Genomic DNA, 22027 nt, shown 5'->3' on the forward strand with positions numbered 1-22027 from the left:
TCATTGCAGAAGTGACATATAAAGACGTGCCAAATGTATTTGCCCCCTTCCTGGTTTCTTGTTTTTGCATATTTCACACACCTGACTATTTCAAACAAATTTAAATATTAGACAAAGTTAATCTGAGTAAATACAAAATGCAGTTTTTAAATAATGATTTCATTTGTTGGGAGGGGGGAAGCTATGTCATAAATTAACTGTAATTAACCATGCTTTCTGGAAAGTTGAGTACAATTTCATTATTTACACTTAGGCCCGATTACTGCCAGGAGCCTGGACAATGCCTGGACTTTAGTGCAATTGCAATGGTTGGCATGAGCTTAAAACAGGTTGCTCATGCTCAAAAACCCTCCATTGTGGCTGATTTAAGACAACTCTGCAAAGACAAGTGGGCCAGAATTCCTCCACAATGATGTCAAAGACTCAGTGCCAGTTATTACTTCATTTCAGTTCTTGCTGCCAAGGATGGCACAACTAGTTATTAGGCTTAGGGGGCAATTACTTTTATCCAATACAGCCAGGTAAGTTTGATGAACCTTTTTTCCTTAATAAATGAATCTCATCATTTAAAAACCTTATTTCCTATTTGGTCGAGTTATCTTTGTCTGACATTAAAATTTGCTTGATGATCTGAAACACGTAAGTGTGACAAAAATGGGGGAAAATAAATAAGAAATCAGGAAGGGGGCAAATACTGTTTCACAGAACTGGAGCTTTTAGGTGTTCTTAATGGCAGATAAAAATAGTTACTGATGCAGTAGGAAAATTCCTCATGTCATGTCATGATAAAAAGATTCTCTGTTGCCTTTTGTGTAAGGACCATGTTGTTTTTGTATTTATTGTGTCATCACTACAGACAGTTTTGATTTTTTTCTCCTTCTGTGGTTCAGACTGAGCATTTCTTGTTTGGCCTTGGTTTAAATTTGATACACTTAAAAATTCTTTCACCTCCTTTAATGAATTCTTCAGTGGCTGTCTGAACTCACTGGACCCCAGGCACATGCATAAATACTTTATGGGTTTGTCTTTTGAAGGCTGGCTGTCAGATTGTCCTCTGGACTAAAGGAACAGAGTTTAGAGGGATGTAACTTGCCAGTGAAATTTTGAATCTTTCTCGGCTTATCAGAGTGTCAAGATCCACTAAAAGCGCACAATATTGCCTGAGCTAATCAATATAGGCGGAGAAGTCTTGCTTGTATGCAGTATCACATACGAGTGATGGTGTCTTCATTACCTCTTTTTGCTAGCGGCAATCCATTTCATTGCTTGATATATACCTAAGGCTGTAGCTGCACGGTAAAACCTGTGAAAACGTGTAATGAGCATTATTGCTCAAAATAACTGTGCCTGGCATCTTGCTCCTGTGCATCAGATCAAAAAACACACAGTATAATTCCACGTGACGGGGAGTCTAGCACCCTCATCTTGTTTTTATCTCAATTAAAGTATCTTTAGTGTAGCATGGAGGCCTGCGGGTCATGTTTCATTACGTGGACCCTTGGCATGGTTGTTATCCCGTCACCTTGGGGTAGAAGAGTTGTTTAAAAATATAAATCTTTCCTCGGGGGGGGGCACACAGCATGATACGGGGCAGGAGGCTAGGGCGCCCCCTGCTGGGGAAGTGGCACTTATGCAGCTTTGTTGTGTCAGTGATTGGCCCCTCCACACTCCCAGCTGACAGCAGTCCGAGGGAGGCTCCCCGAGCCTGCCAGCTCCACTCAATCAGAAAGGCTCGGCTGCTCTTCTTCCTGCAAAAGCACCAACTTTGTTCCGATTTAACATTTAGCATCCTGCAAAAAACTTAATTGTGACCTTTCCTGCCCTGGTTGCCCCCATGGAAACACTGGTTGTAGTAGCTTTCTTTCTTTTCTTTTCTTTTCTTTTCTTTTCTTTTCTTAGATGTCTTAATTTCCCCTTTCTAACCCCCTTTTGATGTATTTTCTGAATTGTGAATTCAAGAGGGGACTGGCTCTTTCTATCCCCTTCTTTATTTTCATCTTCATGTCTCTCCGTGTCTTGCTTCCTCTCCTCTCTCATTTATCCCCTGCAAACAAACACTTGGGCTGCCCTCGCCTCCCAAACCTGTCTCCCTTCTCTCATAACTCTCCAGGCTTGTCCTTGAGCTTGTGGTGGTGGTGGTGGTGGGGGCTGCAAAGCTAAAAAGCAGCACTCCACCCCCATCTCAGGAACCAGAACACAGGCACAGCTGGAGTTCTCTAGGAAAGCTCCTCAAAGTAATGATAGTCCACTGGTACCTTAAAGGTACACACACACACACACACACACACACACACACACACACACACACACACACACACACACACACACACAGGGAGCCCACATTTATTGAAAATGTTTTTTGTTTTTTCATTTTTTTAAAAAGCTAAATCTTAAGATGAAATACAAATAATGTTTTGCTGGCTTATTGCCTTTTATTTGTATTTGGAATATCTATAAGTAGTATTTCCTGCTAGCTGCTAATGATCTCTAATGCTGCAAACCCATTTTAATTTCTTTTCTTTTTATCAAGAAACTTGCATACCCTGAAGTGGCTAACACAGACATGGTTGGCATTAGAGTATATTTAACCATTGAACATATCCCTGCTTAAATTCGTTTCAAATTTATACAAAATAGTACATTTTACTAATAATACAAAAACCTTCTTAAGCAACATTACCAAATCTCTCTTTTTTTTTAGTTTGATTTATTATACAGAATATAACAGGAATGAGGTACTTATGCCAATCCGCTAAGCTTTTTAGCACTAATAGTATTTGTTTGTGATCTCTGAGAAAGAATTATCACTATTGCTACATAGGGCTGTGCGATATGACCAAAATCTCATATCCCCGATATAAGACATCTATCGTCCAATGACGATATAAATCACAAAAATGTAACATTTTCTGTAAATTCTGTGAATCTCGGGCAGCTCGACTTGCGTGAAGTGTTTCCAGCTTGGCATCGTGTACCTGGAGTCGAGTGTTTTAACGATGTATGAAACTATAAATTTTTAGACATAAGTTTTAACGGCCGCTGTTTTCTTTGTAAGCTTTTCCCCGCAGTGTGCTGCAGGGAAAAGCCTGTTCTAACGTTTGAGTCTAAGGTTTATTTTTTTAGCACCTGACGGCTTTTTTTTGCTTCTCATCCGTAAATACTCTGCATACTCTTTCACGTGATTCAGTTTATTTTGAAAAGTCTCAACAGGATCTTGAGCTTTATTGTGAAAGGTTTATGTGGAAAATAAACAAGCGGACACGCGATGTTTTTACCACAACGCATAAAAACAGGCGCTTGTGTCTGTAGTGTGGTTATATTAAATATAAGAGAAAGAGAGAACTTTAAGAAATTAATATAGCCACTACAGTGACCATGAAAACGATGAAAAAATATTACCGTAAACAGTTTATTTTGCTACACCACGAAACAAACAATAGCGATAGATGTTTTTATGTCATCATCTTATATCGAACAGCCCTACTGCTACAACTCCTGTGGTCGTAGAAAGATTACCAGCTCTATAGAAGCCTATTGGCAAACAGCCATCTGCTCTCTTTCGCTGAACTTTTCTGATTTCTGAGTGCCAAAATGCAATTATGTGTTATTAAATATAACATGAAGTTAGCTTTGTAAATGATAGACCTCAATAATTGCAATAAAACAAAGCATGCTGTGTCATCTATTTCTTATGTTGTTAGCCAAATGAAGGTGCCGTGTCCTTTGTTTTGACATTGAGCACTGCCCTTGACTGGTGATGTAGCTACATCCATCTTTTATATCAGTGTATAGTTGAGCTGAACTAAGATATTGGTTGACCAGTGTTATTGGATGGATACTACATGCTAATACTGTCCAACTTGTCCAGTATAACAGGGTTTCTCTTAAATTTTCTTACTAGTTAGTGAAATACTTTGCTGAAAAGAATTAACGATTCTTTGTCCCATTTGTTTTTTCGGCTCTGCACCTGCTTCATAAGAGGAGGAGAGAAGACTATCTTAAACTCCTTGGCTTTTGTAGTACAGTGTTCAGACTTTGCTTTTGTGAGTAATTGTTTCTCGTTTGCTGTAAGAATTTGCTTTGGTCTTTTCTTGGCATAACATCAAGCATATGTAGAATGGGTGTGCCTGTAACAGGAAAGTGACTCTGCATGATGGCATCTCTGTCATTTGAAAATGGAGTGGTCCTTGTTGTGGTCTTACTTAAATACTGACTCATGACGTGCAGTAGAGAAGTTTTTTTCTGACTTTGTAGTGGTCAGTTATGGTCAATGGATGCTGAAATAAATATCAAAACCAGTTATGGAAACTTGTTGTGTATTTTGAGAAGGAATGACATAGTTGCAATTATTTTAGATATAAACTACAACAGATGGGACTTGTCCATTTTCACTGCCAGGTACTTTTCAGGGAGACTCTTTTTCCAATCAATACCAGCAAGTTTCACAGGAACTAAAAAAATCCAAGTATCATTGCAGATTGAGTCTCATCATGAGATTTCACTATGTCTGTTGTTTTAAAAAGTATTTGGCAGCTGAATAAACAACTTTCAATTAGCCAAATTATTTGGGTTTTTTTATTTATCAGTTTTTTATTTATCAGAGTTGACATGTAATACATGCAGATTTAGCGATGAAGAACACAAATATGTAAATGGTAGCCTGTAGGATTAACTTTGGTTTACTGACTAGTAAACTCTAAAAACTGACTTTTACTGTGTCATGTAAATAAAAGTGGGGGGGAAAAGCCAAGGACAGTTGGTCACCTGGTGGGGTCTGAAGTCAGTGTAGCATGTTATTTTATTTATTTTTTTAAACAAATATTCTTTCAGTTAAACCAGCTCCAACAGGGAGTTTAGGTGTATACCATTTGTTTGCAGTTAGATTTCTTGCCATCTGGACTTTTGTTACGGAGCCACTCAGGGGACTCATAAGTTTTGAACACAATATTGATGTGTCATCATCTTGTGATGGTTTTTAAACTTTTAGCAGAATTGTAGACCTGTTATTTTTTTTATGTGTGGTTTACCTTTTTGCTTATCTTGTGTATACTAATATGTTACTCATATGCACACATAGGAATTTTAGCAATGTGTCAATGCAGACAAGAAAGAAAAAGACTGCTTGCAAGGAAACATGGTTGGTGGTTAAAACAAATTTAATAAATAAATATTAAAAAATCAGTTTTATGTCTTTTCCTAAACAAATTTTTGGTGGAACACATTGTGAATTCAGAGAAAGTTTTGAAGAAGAATTTCTAAGGTCTTAAAAACCACAGCACTCCGAGAAACCGGCTGCATTTATGCTAAGTTAGGCAATTACACAATCTTGGATATACTTGAGTTTTGAGTTTTTAAAACATCCTGTTTCACAGACAGCTTCTATTTTGACAATATCTGTTTATAAATTTAATTTTCTCCAGATAGAAGCATTGGAGGTAATGTCAGAGGTAATGTCACCTTGTAGAATCTATATATCAGTTTTCAATATAAATGTTTAGTTCTTTATTTCACTGAACAACACTGCCATCATTAGTGTCAGTAGTTTGGCAAAAAAAATCATACACAAGGTAGCTTAAATGAGTTGAATTAACCACGCAACTGGAAGTGTTACAGTCTTTGGTGCTTGTCTTTTTATTCTTAATGCTATTTTAGTCAGAATTAAACGAAATGTTATAGCAGATCATTAGTCGTTTTCTCGCTGTTTTACATGCTTTTTCTAGGTGAAGAATAATGATCTGTATCAAGTTGAAGAATATGTTTTTGTTCTCTCTCTGCGGCTAAGTCTCTTAAACTTTGTCTGAAATATTAATGTCCCTGATAGATTGCATTTTTTAGGGAGCAGGAGCCTATTAGCGTTTTTCTTTGACCTTGTGACTTTGCCACATGTATTGCCACTGTAATTATAAGGCTAACAGGGCTCCTTCCATCCGTTTCAAAGCTTTAGCTGCTGAGAAGTGTATGTATTGTTCAGCTGATTTAAATAATTGGTGTGGTTTACTTAAAAGGGTGCCAGAGAGAAAATTATGTTAATGGAATAATTTAAAAGGAAGTTGGAAACAGATAGTAACCCTACCAAAGTCTGTCCTCCTCTCTTTTGTTATGACTTCAGATGAGTTTTGCTCCAAGGAAACTAAATTATCCTTCTATGAAAAGAGATGGTCAATGTCGTTTACACACTTGAAGGAGCTTAGCTGGTAAAGCCACTTGAGAATTTGCACTAAGACTGTGAAACAAATTAACTTTTCTGTGCAATGAGTCTTCTTTCTGGGAGTTAATTGCACATACTAATCCAGACAGTTTTTCTGTATGAATGTGTAAGTACAGTGGGTGTATATGTGTGCATAAGTGAAGGTACTCAATGGAGTTTGTGGTCATCTGTTGATGTGCTTTTACTTCTTGACTTCTTTGGGAGGGGTGTGTGAGCTTGTGCACTGGATCTGAAAAGTATTCACAGCATTTCATTTGTTCCAAATGTTGTCATGTTACAGCCTTAATCAAAAATAGATTATAATCACTTTTCACCAAATATCCCATAATGACCAAGTAAAAAGTGAGGTTTGAAATTCTTGCAAATTTATTAAAAATACTAAACATAAATATAACATGTACGTACATATTTACATCCTTTGCACAATACTTTGTTGAAGCACCATCGGCAGCTAATACAGTTTCAAGTGTTTTAAGCTTGGCGCTACAAGCTTAGCAAACCTGTTTTTAAGCAGCTTCTCCCATTCGCCTTTGCAGGATCTCGCAAGCTCAGGCAGGTTGGATGGGGAGTGTTGGTGCAAAGCCAGTTTCAGATCTCTGCAGAGATGTTCAATCGTGTTCAAGTCAAGGGCTCTGGCTAGCCCACTCAAGGACATTTACAGGCTGGTGCCAAAGCCCCCTTTTGTTTTTGGCTGTGTGCTTAGGGTAACTGTTAAAAGGTGAACCTCTGAGGTCCAGAGGGCTCTGGAGCAGGTTATTTTGTGTAGGGATGGTGTTGGCCGGGTGATGAGTGATACCTGGATTCCACTAGACATGACACTTAGCATTCAGTCCAAAGAGTTTCTCGTGGTCTGAGAGTCCTTCAGGTAGCTTTTGGCAAACTCCAAGCGGATTGTCATTGGGCTTTTGCTGAGGAATGGCTTCCATCTGGCCACTCTACCGTACAGACCTGATTGGTGGAGGGCTGCAGAAATTATTGTCCTTTTGAACTGTTCTCCACTCTCCACAGAACAATGCTGGAGCTCTGTTAGAGTGACCATTGGATTCTAGGTCACCTCCCTCTCTCTTTTAAGGCCCTTCTACCACCATTGCTCAGATTGGCCAGCCGGTCATTTCAAACTTCTTCCATTTATTCATGACTGAGGCCATTGCGCTCATTGTGACCTTAAATGCTGGAGAAGTTTTTCTGTACCCTTTCTGAGATCTTTGCCTTGATATAATGCTGTGTCCGAGGTCTACAGACATTTCCTTGGACTTCATGCTCTTTTGTGCTTTGACATGCACTGTGAGCTATATGACCTTATATAGGCATGTGTGTCTTTCCAAATCATTTCCAGACAACTGATTTTATCTCAGGTGAACTTCAATCAAGTTTTAGAAACATCTGATAAAATATCAGTGGAAACAGGATGGACCTGTATGTATATGTTATATATTTGTTTTTTATTTTTAATAAATCTGTACATCAAACAAACTTTTTTTCCCTTTCTCATTGTGGGATATTGTATTTATAATTTTGAGGTGAAAAGTTAATTATTCCATTTCAGAATAAGGCTGTAATATGACAAACTGTAGAATAAGTGAAGCATTGTGAATATTTTACAGATGCACTGTATGTGTTTTAATTCTACCTGCTTATCTGCTGCTTTTCTTAAGTCTTAGCAGCAATTTAAGTGACGATATAACAGTGACTTATGACCTGTTTTATAACATTAACCCTTGTATGGTGTTCGGGTCTGTGAGACCCGTTTTCAGTTTTTTTCAAAAGAAAAATTAAACAATTAATTATTTTTTCAACCTGAAATTCATTGGCTTTGGCTTATTTTCTGTGAAGAGCATGAATCTGAACAAATTTTCAATGACCTCATACTGTACCTCCCCCCACGCATTTACATTACATACAAGGTGTTCGGGTCCACTGGACCCAGGTCTAATAAAAGTGTTGAAAGTGTAGGTCCTGTGTTCCCACACTCTGTCTTCCTCCTTTCTGGTGCTGCTGATAGTGTTTTCTTCCCCTCCCGCTCCCGCACAAAGTTGCAACATTGTTGAAAATTCAACTATCAACACCGTCTGCTCTTACATTCCCACACATTTTACCCTCTTTCTTTAGGTATCCAAATTTTATTTTCTCATACCCTGTCCCACCTGCAAATTAGGGGCATAATACTATAAATAAGACTTTGCCAGTGTGGTTCTTTATCACAACTGATCAAGATGGCAAAATATTATCTGCTGCGAGGGCCATCCAATTGATTTTGGAAGAGAGAGGAGCTTCTGATGATGATGTTGACAAAGAGGTTTCAGAATATTTCACATTTCTGAGTCTGACAGTGACTTTGAAGAAGAGGATGAGGTTGAGCACCATTTAGTAACAAAACGAAGACGAGTACCCCATCAGCAGCCAGCTCCAGGACCAGAACAAGCCCACCAGACAGCAAGTGAAGAAATATGGATGTCAATAACTGGTGAAATTGAATGGTCTTCTTGCCCAAGAAATGAGCCACCCTGCAGAGCTGCTACTGTGATAAGCCAGGGCCAACACGACTGACAGGTACTCATGTGCCGGACATCAAGTCTTCATTTGAGCTTTTCATCCCAGATTCCATCCAGAAAATTATTCTGGATTGCAGTAATCTAGAAGGAAGGTGTGTTTTTGGAGAGAGGTGGAAGGAGATGGACCAAATCCATCTAAGAACCCCAAAGGCCTACTTTGGGGTTCTTATCCTTGCAGGAGTTTTCAGGTCCAAAGGGGAATCCACAGAATCCCTGTGGGATGCAGAAACCGGCAAGAAACTTTCCATGCATCAATGTTTCTGGAAAACTTCAACAAAATTTCCAGGATTATCCGTTTTGATAACCGAGACGACAGACCAGCTCGACGGCAGAGAGACAAGCTTGCTGCCATCAGGACAGTGTGGGATAAGTGTGTGCACCACCTCCCCTGTTTTACAACCCTGGGCCTAATGTCACCATTGATGAGCAGCTGATCCCATTTACTTGTGAAACATATTGCTTCACGTGTAAATGTGTTGTGTCTTTCCACTCACTCCACTTGATTATAACTGATTTTTTTATAACATTTTATATAAAAGAAAAACGAGAAGCACATTAATTCATAAATGTGATCTAACAAAGGTAAAGGGAAAAAATTAACCATGTTTGCTGTTCATATGGCTTGTAATTGGGATGAAGTAAACATCTGTTGAGTAATTTAACATAAAATTGTTTGATAGTGTTAATTTGGAAAGCCAAAACTCTAGCGGGTCCACCAGACCCATGAACACTGGCTGAGTAACAAAAATACGAACACCACACAAGGGTTAAGTAAATTAAATGTGGAACAGATGTTACATTAGAAAACTCCTTGTTGGTAAAGTGGAGGATCAATATTTTAGGATTTAATGAAATAGATGAAATTATAAGAAGCAAAAGTACTATGTACTGGTGTGTCCAAAGAATGCATCTGTTTGACACTAATGATGTACTAATCCAGTGATTCCCCAGAGTTTTAGGTTCTGTTTTTAGGACATATATGTGAGCACATGTACACGAGTCTTCGCCATTTATGTTTGCAATCAGTGGCCTCTCAAATGAGTCTCTCATCCTTCAGATGAACTCCAACTTCACCTTCTTGGCCTGCAGCTGGCAGTGATTGTCCTTGTTCTCTTTGTGTAAAGGCACATGAACCAGTTCTTCAGTGCTGCAGCAGGTGCTGGTTGAAGTGGCCCTTCACCTCAAAGTAGGTCTCCAAAGAAGAAGGGCTTTTGGTGCCAATTGCAGAGCAAGATAGTGGAGTTAGAGTTTCTCAAACTGTAGAGGGGGACCCTACTCGAGAAAGGAATGTTGAAAACTGAAAGAACACCACACCGGAAATGTGCTTCATTAACTTACTAGTGACAAAAAAAATGAACAAATGCAAAAAAGGACTTATTCTCTCAGACAAATTAAAAATATCTAAATAAAAATCCTAAAATAGTCTCCATATGTATTTGAGCAGTTGTTGATAAACCTGGGCAAAGTAAGAAATATTTGCAAAACCCTATCTGATCATAGAAATGTCATCTTGTCCTAAATGTGTGTGTTAATATATCTTTCGCAGCTAAAAAGTTTGGAATTACGGAAGTCCCCATGGAGACAGTGACATTCATCTCACACGCCACGCAGTCACGGCTTCGGACGGTAGTAGAAAAGGTTTCTACTATCGCACAGCACCGACTGGACTCCTGTAAGGTAGGACGTTTGCAAATAAATATGTTCTGCCCCCTACACACACACACACACACACACTCAAAAAAGATATGTTGAGGGGCTTGACAAGGGCTGTCACTTTGAGCTCAGTACAGTTTCAGCATGAAAAAAAATGTAATAATCATGCAGCTGCATTTCTGAAACCGTAGTCTTACTGTTGCATGTCACTTGAGTGAGGCAAATGAAGCACCACGAACTGAAACACAGCAAAACACAATAAAAGACAACTATGATCAGATCAGCCACCTGCCAAGATTTAATTTTATGAGCCTCATACTTTATAACAAGTATGAGTTTTTTTGTGGTGGCCGTTATCCAGTGAAGGAGGGTAGAGTGAACAGAACAATAAATGAGTACATGGGATTGATTACATTTGAATAATAATGATTTACACTGACAATGAAAAATTGATTATTTGGGGGGGGCTTTCTCCTTTTTATGGGAATTATTTCCTGTCATATGAATATACCAATGTACTGCTATGTGTCGTAGAATTACAGTATTTATAGACCTTTTTATAGCGATATTGTGATAATACTGAATAATGAGTGACTGTGTGTCTCACACCCTTACCACACATGCCCCAGCATGCAGCGAGTACTATCCGGTTTATTATAAGACAATCTGACTAAGTGCCTGTTTAGGTAGTAGGGGTGCAACGATACTCGTATCGATGCTGTCTGTGTTGAGCGCTCAGTGGATCTGCGCTCGACAGTACAGTCGAGCGCAGATCCACTGAGCGCTCAACACAGACAGCATCATCAGAAGGAAGAGCGCAGGGCAAGCTAGCGAGACAGAAGTTAAGCTCTCCTTGCAACATGGCAAATTGAACCTCCCCCACCCTCATTCAGATCTGGCTTTTGGAATTATTTTGGTTTTCATGTGACGTATGACCCTGAAGGTAAGCGCGTTATGGACTAAAGTAAAACAGTATGTTGGATGTGCCACGCAATGCTCAATTACATGGGTGGGAACTAGTGTGTTAGCGCAGTTAGCTCGTTAATGTGTTGGCCGTCTAGCCCCACACACGGGGTGATCAGGGGTAGCTTGTTAACGGATATTTGCCATGTTGTGGCGTTAACGTCATTTTAATGAGATTAACGCTGACAGCACTAGTGGGAACACAACGAATATGACTGCACGTTTACGCCGACATCATCCTAGTGCAAAGACAAGTGGAAGCAGACAAAAACAACAAGCATGCATGCTACAAACTTTACCCGAGTCATTTAGACAGCCGTTAGCACATGATTCTTCTTATGGGGACCTGATATGTTTAATATTGTGGCGAGCTCAGACAAGGTGGAGACGGAGGTGTCGTTTGGTCTTGCTTCCCGTGAGCTAGCCAGGGAGCACAGCCGTTTATTGACATCTGCAGAAGAACACTGCCGCTAGCTAACTGCTCAGCGCGGCAACCGCACAGCAGCAACAACAACAACACACAGGGCGCCCTCTGACCCCGGAAGGACACACTGTCGCAGCGAGAGGGCGTCACCCGTCACTATGGCAACATAAACAAAACATAACTGTACAAACAGAACCCCGAACAGCCCTGACCCGCTACAATATGCTGCTGAGAATATAGCCCAGAAGAAGCGTATAGTATAGCTTTTATTTTGGAAAGAGCCATTTCTCTGTAATAAATTCTCTTTTCCAAAGATGAGTGATTCCTCAATCAGATATATTTATTTTTTAAATTACTTTTGTTTCAGCAACATTAAATTTAAAAACTGTACTTTTGAGTTAAAATATATACCGTATTTTCACGACCATAAGGCGCACTGTGCTAAAAGGCGCAGTCTCAGTTATGTGTGCCCTTACTGTATTTAACACACACATAAGGCGCACTGGATCATAGGGCGCATACAAGTACCGTATGCGTATTTAAAAATAAAGCGGGAGCAAACCTGAATTCGGTACCTTACTCACATTTCTATTGCCGGTAATCGTCATCATCAACAACACACAAGCATACAAGTGTGCATATTTAAAAATAAAGCAGGAGCAAAACTGAGTTTGGTACTCACATTTTTATCATCAATCAAACCCATCGAAGTCCTCATCCTCTGTGTCTGAATTGAACAGCTGCGCTAAATCTCCATCAAACATGCCAGGTTCACTGTCTTCACCGTCAGAGTCACTTTCCGTGCCGTGCGGCTCCTCGGAAACGATGCCGGCTTTTGCGAAAGCTCGAACAACAGTGCCAGCAGACATGTTAGCCCAAGCATCTACAATCCATTGGCAAATTGTGGCGTAACTCGCCCGGCGCTGCCTTCCACTCTTAGTGAAACTGTGGTCTCCACCGGTCATCCATCGCTCCCAGGCCGCTCGCAGCCTTACTTTGAACGGGCGGTTCACACCGATGTCCAGCGGTTGGAGTTCCTTTGTCAGGCCTCCTCCCGGAATGACAGCAAGCTCACAGTTCATTTGCTTCACAAGTTTTTTCACATCGGCTGTGAGATGGGCACGCATAGAGTCACAGATCAACAGCGATGGTGATGCGTGGAAAAAACCACCTGGTCTCCTTACATACACCTCCCTCAGCCACTCTTTCATCATTTCCTCATCCATCCAGCCCTTTTCATTTGCCTTAATGATGATTTCTGCTGGAAACTTCTCTTTAGGCAAAGTCTTTCGCTTAAAAATCACCATAGGCGGCAGTTTCTGTCCATTAGCATGGCAGCCAAGCACAACAGTAAAAGAAGACTTTTCATACCCCGTTGTGCGTATCGCTACCGTGCTGGTCCCCTTCTTCTCCACAGTGTGACTCACCGGGATGTCAAAAGTGAGCGGGACCTCGTCCATGTTTGTGATGTGGCTGGGCTGGATGTTTTTGTCGCCGATGTGTTTGCTGCAGTAGGAGCGGAAGATGGCCAGCTTTTCCTTATAATCCGCTGGAAGTTGCTGCGCTACCGTAGTCCTGGTCCGGGTGGAAAAATGGCACCGTTTCATAAAACGAAAGCACCAAGACGGACCTCCTTGGAAATGTTCAATGTTCATCTCTTCAGCTAGTGAAACTGCTTTTAGCCGAATGGTGACCGTCGAAACGCTTCTCCCGCTCGCTCTTTGCTCGATGATCCACCGCTCGAGTCTTTCCTCCAACTCGGGCCACCTCGCCTTATGTCCGCGGAAACTCAGCTGCGTTTTCTTGACCTGCCGGAGCTTGTTTTCCAGCTTCCTCCATTTGCGAACCATCGATTCGTTAATCTTAAATTCTCTCGCCGCTGCTCGATTTCCATGTTCCTCCGCGTAGCTGATGGCCTTCAGTTTAAACTGTGCTTCGTAAGCGTGTCTCTTTGCCATTTTCAGGGTTGTTAAAACAACGATGTCCTGCATAATGCACATACCTGTTCTTTTATACAGGTATGTGCGATTGTCCCGGTATATACGATCAACGCCCACACTTCACCCTTTAACGTTCTCATGGTGTTCTCTACTATGTCCTCCTTACAACACATAGGGCGCACCGCGCTATAGGGCGCGCCGCACTTTTTGAAGAAAATCTAAGACTTTTAAGTGCGCCTTATGGTCGTGAAAATACGGTATTTATAATTTTAATAAATGACAAATTAAAAAGGCATGAACATTTGTTTTGTATTGAAAAAATATTGAACCGTGACACCAAAGTATCGAACCGAACCGTGAATTTTGTGTATCGTTGCACCCCTATTAGGTAGCTACCATATGATTAAGGGCAGCAGAGAAAAAAACACATCAAACGTATAGTTTGAGATTGTAATGTGTAATCAGAGTATGGTGGTTTATACACTCAACAAAAATATAAACGCAACACTTTTGTTACTGCTCCCATTCCCCATGGGATGGATGTAGAGACCTAAAATTCATTCCAGATACACAATATAACCATCCCTCCCAAACAGTGGTCACAAATCAGTCCAAATGTGTGGTAGTGGGCACATCTGCTATATTGAGATAATCCATCCCACCTCACAGGTGTGCCACATCAGGATGCTGATCTGACATCATGAGTAGTGCACAGGTGTACCTCAGACTGCCCACAACAAAAGGCCACCCTGGAATGTGCAGTTTTTTGCGCTATTGGGGGTCTGGGGACCCAGAACCGGTCAGTATCTGGTGTGACCACCATTTGCCTCATGCAGTGCAACACATCGTCGCATGGAGTCTATCAGATTGTCAATTGTGGCCTGTGGAATGTTGGTCCACTCCACTTCAATGGCTGTGCGAGGTTGTTGGATATTCGTGGGAACTGGTACACGCTGTCGTATACGCCGGTCAAGCACATCCCGAACATGCTCAATGGGTGACATGTCCGGTGAGTATGCTGGCCATGCAAGAACTGGGACATTCCCAGCTGCCATCTGCCCTGAACAATGTAAACCATGATTCATCTGTGAAGCGCACACCTCTCCAACGTGCCAGACGCCATCGAATGTGAGCATTTTCCCACACAAGTCTGTTACGGCGACGAGCTGGAGTCAGGTCAAGACCCCGATGAGGACGACGGGCATGCAGTTGAGCGTCCCTGAGACGGTTTCTGACAGTTTTTGCAGAAATTGTTTGGTTGTGCAAACCAATTGTTCCAGCAGCTGTCTGGGTGGCTGGTCTCAGACGATCTTGGAGGTGAACCTGCTGGATGTGGAGGTCCTGGGCTGGTGTGGTTACACGAGGTCTGCGGTTGTGAGGCCGGTTGGATGTGCTGCCATATTCTCTGAAACGCCTGTGGAGACGGCTTATGGTTGAGAAATGAACATTCAATGCACGGGCGACAGATCTGGTTGACATTCCTGCTGTCAGCATGCCAATTGCACGCTCCCTCATTGCTTGTGGCATCTGTGGCATTTTGCTGTGAGACAAAACTGCACATTCCAGGGTGGCCTTTTGTTGTGGGCAGTCTGAGGTACACCTGTGCACTACTCATGATGTCAGATCAGCATCCTGATGTGGCACACCTGTGAGGTGGGATGGATTATCTCAATATAGCAGATGTGCCCACTACCACACATTTGGACTGATTTGTGACCACTGTTTGGGAGGGATGGTTATATTGTGTATCTGGAATGAATTTTAGGTCTCTACGTCCATCCCATGGGGAATGGGAGCAGTAACAAAGGTGTTGCGTTTATATTTTTGTTGAGTGTATAAGGTAATTGTCATGTTTGTTCTGGTTTATAGTCTTTTCAGCCATCACTGAGAGGACAGACAGGTTTCTTGAACCTGCGTTGTTTATACATCGTAAGCTGCTTTTATGGGCAGAACACAAGAGCTGAAATTAAAGAGAAATGCTGCTGTAGTTCTTTTTGGCACCACTTTATCATGATATGACATAAACTGTTGATGAATGAAAGGTTCAGTCAACAATTTTTTCCTTCTTCTGTTCAGGGGCTGCATACAGTGTTACAAAGGGCCACCAATGGTACTAAATGAATCCTAGCTAGACTGTCACCGTACTTAGAAATACACAAAACACTCAAGATAGGGAATAAAATCCATGGGGATATTGTAGCAAACATGCAAAACTAAACTGCCATGGATATGAAGGCATTTGTATGCTTCAACAGTCATGTAAATACACACTGGCATATGCACATATGCATTTTTTCCCGTTTACTTGTTAACTCACAGACAAAAATGGAACTATAAACACGTAAAAGTTAATGTCAGAACTCTTATTTACCTTTAAGTTAATACAAAGCGCCAGAGCTCAGAGTTTTCAGCCAGTCAAAACTTATAAAAGAACTTGTAAGTGCCCGTCTACCTACAGCTGCATACTTTTGTTATTATTGGTGACTTTACTTCTTGTAGCCCTTAAATATAACTATATAACCACATTTAATTGGTAAACATTAAAGCACAAATTCATCTCTGCTGGAAGGCTATATCTTTGCATCGTTATGAGAAATGGGGGTGTGTCGGGGGGGAGAAACTTTTGAAAATGTGTTTTTCTTGATGCCAAGACGGGAGGATGAGGAGGAGCGAGGAAGAGCATTGCTACTGCTGTCCCCGTCTTGTTTTGTGATTCTTCTTTCCATTCGTTCTTTGCCTTTTTTGTGGTTTTGTAAATGAGGTGTGTGTGAAGGAGGCATGAAGCACTGTGAGCCCAGCTCTGTTGACATCAGCAAAAAAAAGAGAGAGAGAGAGAAAAGACCGAAAGACAAAGCGGCCTTAAAGTGCAGCCGGGCTTCGGCAGGAGCGGCGGCGGGAGGTACGGCAAGAGTGCAGGCTCAGCGCTGCAACAAAGAGGAGGGAAGCTGGATGAGAGAGAGAGAAGGAAAAGGGGGGCGGGAGAGTGGAAGGGGGCTGGTGATGAGTCTCCTCTGATGTGTCTTTGTGCTCTGTGCCGCTCGGCGTCTCTCATCCACTCATGGAAATACACAGAAGAGAGTGATATAGAAATCAAGTGCAAGCAAGAACAGAGATGCATGAGACACATGCAGTCACACAGAAACATGAGAAATAAGCAATTATCCTATTAACTTTTGATGGCCTAAAAAAGTTGTTTTTACTCTTGCCTTTCTATCTCCCAAGTGGGAAGTGATGTGACATTGGTAAAGAGAAGCAATGTCTGTAAATAGAAAAAGTTTGTTGATGTGTTCAGACTGGTGGTGTTCCAGTTGACTTGTGTTTTAAAGTTTCTTTTCATTGTTTAACCAAAAAATGCTGAAGGAATTATGGTTGCTTCTCAACAAATAATTGATTTTAAATATAGATTTGTATGGTCATAGCAATCTACTGTAATTTTTTAATACAATAGTTTAAGAAGATTTAGTTAATCTGGAACTACAGTTAGTCACTGCGCTGGATAAATATCCTATCTGTTTAGGGGAAAAGGATTAGAAAATTAGGTGGATTTTTTTACACCATTAAATCAAAATCAGTGTTTTTAAGGTAATTAGTAATGATATGACATATTGAAAAAGGCGTGACACTGCATAACAACAGTCCACAGCCTGTTGAGGACTGTTCCCTCATTATTGCATGACAGCTTAAGCAGATAAAACATCTGCAGTTGATTCCAAGTGTTGAACTTGCAGAAGGTATATTTTCACTGGAACTCTTAATATGAGGTCCAGATAGATAACAGCGTAAGTGAAGAGAGATGTCAAAAACCTTAGGAGTGACCAAATAAACAACCTGGTACTTTCTCAGAAAACGTGAATGTACTGGCCAGCTCAGTAACTTCAAATCATCTAACCAAGTCGAAACCAGATGAAACCTAGACTAACTTGTACCAGAATGATGGGAAGAGAAAAGTATGGAGAAGCATTATCCCAAGCATACCATATTCTCTATCAAAAAGGGTGGAGTCAGTGTTATGGCTTGGGCATGTATGGCTACTATTAGGATTCAAGTGCACAAGGCTTTAGTCTGCTGAGATTCTACAAAATGCTGCAAAACTGATCGGGCAGCTCTTTACAATACGAATGAATAATAGCCCAAAGTATACTGCAAAAGCAGATGGGATATTCTTCGATGGCCAACTCAGTTACCTCATCTCAACCCAATTGAGAGTTGAAATTCATTTTCTGAAGACAAAATTGTATGCCGAGAGAGAAACAAGCAAACAGCAACTGAAGGTGGTTACAGGAAAGGCCAAGGAGAGCATGCCAAGGGAAGAGACCCAGCATTTGGTGATGTCCATGAGTTCTAGCCTGCAGGCAGTCAGTGACTGCAGAGGATTTTCATCCAAGTATTGAAAACGGTTCATATATTTAAAATTATGTTACCATGTCCATTTACTTTTGAGTGCTTAAAAATGCTTTAAGTCCTAAATGGTTAATGTGATAGTTTTGTTAAACCCCTCCAATTAAAGATGATGGTCTGTAATTCAATCACATATTGATTGATTTAAAATACACTGAGGTGGTAGAAAACTGGAAAACTGTGTAACTGTCCAAATACCTACATACCTAACTGTGTAGTATTAAATGTGCTGCCCAGGGAATATAGATGTACACTAGCAGACACGTGAGAAGACTAACCTCAAATGTAAATCATGAAGTAAACAAATCATTAACAGCGAGGAAGAGTCTTCTAAGTGTCTTACATTTGAAATATTCTGTTTTCTTATTAATATCACAACCATCTTGACCTTATTTTCAGTTTGAAATATCTGAACTGAAGGCAACCCAGAGTTTTGAAGTACGTGGCTAAAGCCTTAGAAGTAGCTGCTGAGTGGGACTTGTTCAACTATTACCATTGAAACAGTAATTATTTCTATCTGCTTGTCAGGACGATGAGTGCTACGAGCAGTCTGCAGACGTTCGCTCTCAGCTTCGCTTCTTTGAGCAGCTGGAGAGAATCGAGAAGCAGCGGAAGGATGAGCAGGAGAGAGAGATCCTTTTGAAAGCCGCTAAAGTAAGTTACTGTCGCCTTATCATCCTGTTGTGTGTGTGTGTGTTTGTGTGTGAAAGTTATGTCCCTGTGCAACAGTGTGAACTTGTGTACCGTTGTGTGCATGTGTGAGCATGTTGCTCGTGTGCAGGCCCTGACAGATGAATTAGAGTGTGACACCAGTGGATGAAGTGACCTCCCTTTGTCCTCCCAGGCTCCTGGCCTAAGGGCTCCTCTGTCCTGGCTCTTCCTCCCCGGACACAGCAAGGAGGGGAAAAACCTTACACAACCCGCATGCACTATGAAGCTAACAAACACACTTATCCGCAGCATGTATTACCTGTAAAACATCCTTCTATCACAAGTCCTGACAGCTCAGGTGCAATCTGTATCACCTGAGCTGTTTTCAAAAAATAAACAGCAAGTCAGATCAGATCATCCAAATGTTTTTCTAATGATGTGCAAGAAGTTAATCATTTTGGGGTTTGTTTGGAATAAGATAGCATTAGAAATTAAAGACTGTTCTTTAGTAATATCTAGTCTTACCCACTGGTGCTCAGTAGTCATGGGTCAGACCTCAAATATCTTCAAACTTAATTCATTTTGATCTCATGTAAAAAATAATATAAGATTTTGAGAAATTCTGTTTGTAGACAAGTAAGTGACAAATTAAGGGAAAACCTGAACATTTGACCCCTACAGTGAGGGGTCCAGGGTTCAGGGACTGTAATATAGTGGGCACATTTTGCCCTAACGATAATGTAACATTTTTTATTTACCTTTTTATAGGAAGCGCCTTGAGACAACTAAATAAAATGAAATTGAAATATAAAAAATAGCCTGAAAGATTTATAAAAAATGGAAGAAGAGAAAATTGAACGAGGCAAAATTACCTCAGTTTACCTTAAGCTATACATCAACTGTCCTATTTACAATAGGCTGGATCACACATCGCTTTCTCTCGCCGTTTCCTTGCAGCAGCTACAATGTATCTGAAGCCAGAAGCACCTATACAGCTGTTCCAATCTTACTACACAGTGTATGTTAGGAAGGGTGGATAGTGCTCTGTTAATCCAGGGAGTGGTCTTAATTCAATTCAATTCAGTTTTATTTATACAGCGCCAAATCACAACAACAGTCGCCTCAAGGTGCTGTATATTGTCAGGTAGACCCTGCAATAATACAGAGAAACCCCAACAATCATATGACCCCCTATGAGCAACCGCTTTGGCGACAGTGGGAAAGAAAAATTCGCTTTTAACAGGAAGAAACCTCCGGCAGAACCAGGCTCAGTGAGGGGCGGGGCCATCTGCCACGACCAGTTGGGGTGAGAGGAGGAAGACAGGATAAAAGACATCCTGTGGAAGAGAGTCAGAGATTAATAACAAATATGATTCAATGCAGAGAGGTCTATTAACAGATAGTGAGTGAGAAAAGTAACTGAAGAAGAAATACTCAATGCATCATGGGAATCCCCCAGCAGCCTTACACCTATTGCAGCAAACTTTACATGGTTCATAGTAAGAGCAAAAACCTAACCTATCTATACTTTTCAAGGAGTTACTTAAAGGCTTGAGTGTGAAAATAATGGGAATAACATAGTATGGTTGTAACAGTCAGCACAGCGTAACCCGACTGAATACCTGTAGGAGATTCTGGAACAATATCAGCACCATCATCAAAACTTAAATAACCGTTTGAGTAGTGATGTTCCATCCCTTTTGTAGAAGTTCAGGAGATTTGTGCAATCATTGCCAAGGTGAGTTAAAGCTGTTCTGGCAGCACTTCTCCCAAAAGCTTTCTAAGACTCAGTGTTATTGTTGTTTTGTTTTTTTCCCTTAATTTGTCGCCCGTCTCCATAAACATCTGACAAAAAAACTCAGAACTGCCTTTGAGCTACTTCCCGCTGCAGTATTTTTTACAGGCCTTTACCCTGATGATGCACACACATGGACAGACTCACAAAACAATAGCAGCTATAATATATTGGTGGAGATCATCAAAGAATTAGCTGATAGGTTTGTTGGGTTTTGCAAGTAGAGTACACTTTATCTTAGCTATTACACAAACATCTAAAACGAAGCGTGATCCATATTTAATATTAACCTACAAACCTTAAAAATAATGATTTACTTTCAGTGTGTAATAGCAAAAACCTTTTGCTCCATATGTAGTCAATTGAAAAAACAAAACAAAACGTTTTTTCATCAGATGACAGATGAGGTACACTTTGCTAGGACAGGGTTGGATCCTTTTTTGCATTCAGAACCACCTTAATTCTCTGTGGCGAAGATTCACCAAGGTGCTGTAAACATTGCTCAGATTTTGTCCGTATTGACGTGACAGCACTACACAGTTGATTTGTCATTGAATATGATGCGAATGTCCTGTTCTACTATATCCCAAAGGGGCTCTGTTGGATTGGTGCATCTGGTGATTGTAGAAGCCATTTGAGTACAGTGAACTTAACCTTTTTGTCTCTGTGACATAGCACATTATCTTATCTCAGCAATGGTCAGCAATACTCAGGTAGGCTGTCCCATTTAAATGATGCTCAGCTGGTACCAAGGAACTAACTGGTATGTTAGCCAATCTTTGTGATAAAGTACACCTAATAAATACGTGCTGGTTTATAAATTTTCTTTTTTAGTTAAGACTGCATTTTATAAACTGCAGTTTGCGAATTCGCTTGTTACTGTGCGTTATGTAATGATATGACAATTAGCCATGTGCTTATCCTGCTTATGCTAGTTAGTCATCTGGAGCGGTTACTCCCTTTTTAAAGCTTGCCTTCCCTTTTAAAGCCGTAATAATTAAAGATCCTTGAGGTAAAGGTGGAAATACAATAACGGAGTTTTATTTTGATTATGATCTCCTTTATAAACAAGCAAACAAAAATGATGCATAAGCCTAAAAGGTGGTGAAATGTGAAACTGGACAATAGTTAGACACCTAATTCTCTGTTCTTTAAAATTGTTCCAGATTGAAGGTTACTTTCGTCCAGTTAAACATTGTAGCACAGGACATTTAGAACAGGACTACTTGCCCTAGCCTTAAAAAAATGATCAAAACTAATGGGGTGCCAGTAGCACTGACACATGGCCAGTATTCTGATCTCAGCTTTGTGCATGTAAAGACATTTGTCTCTCAGTAAAAGAAGATCACCACTGACCAGAAAAAGAAAGAGAATCTTTTGCAAATGAAAATGCCCTGCAGTGTAACATTAGCAGAAGCTAGGTTAATTTAATTAATTTTGAAT

The 22027-nt window shown here is 40.6% G+C and overlaps 1 protein-coding gene across 3 annotated transcripts in view; it reads left to right on the plus strand.

Annotated features, from left to right (window-relative positions):
• Positions 1–22027, plus strand: part of LOC308397848 (transcription initiation factor TFIID subunit 4) — a 106813-nt gene that overhangs the window by 35854 nt on the left and 48932 nt on the right. For 2 of the 3 annotated variants that reach the window (XM_080884053.1, XM_080884054.1), the window contains exons 10-11: positions 10307–10437; positions 18667–18792. In XM_080884053.1, the coding sequence (XP_080740179.1) occupies positions 10307–10437; positions 18667–18792 (257 nt within the window). Of the gene's footprint in view, positions 1–253; positions 3055–10306; positions 10438–18666; positions 18793–22027 lie in introns of those variants that run through there. The other variant, XM_080884055.1, reaches the window with a different exon arrangement.

The sequence above is a fragment of the Rhamphochromis sp. 'chilingali' genome (genome assembly GCF_963969265.1).
Source record: "Rhamphochromis sp. 'chilingali' genome assembly, chromosome: 6".
Taxonomy (NCBI): Eukaryota; Metazoa; Chordata; class Actinopteri; order Cichliformes; family Cichlidae; genus Rhamphochromis; species Rhamphochromis sp. 'chilingali'.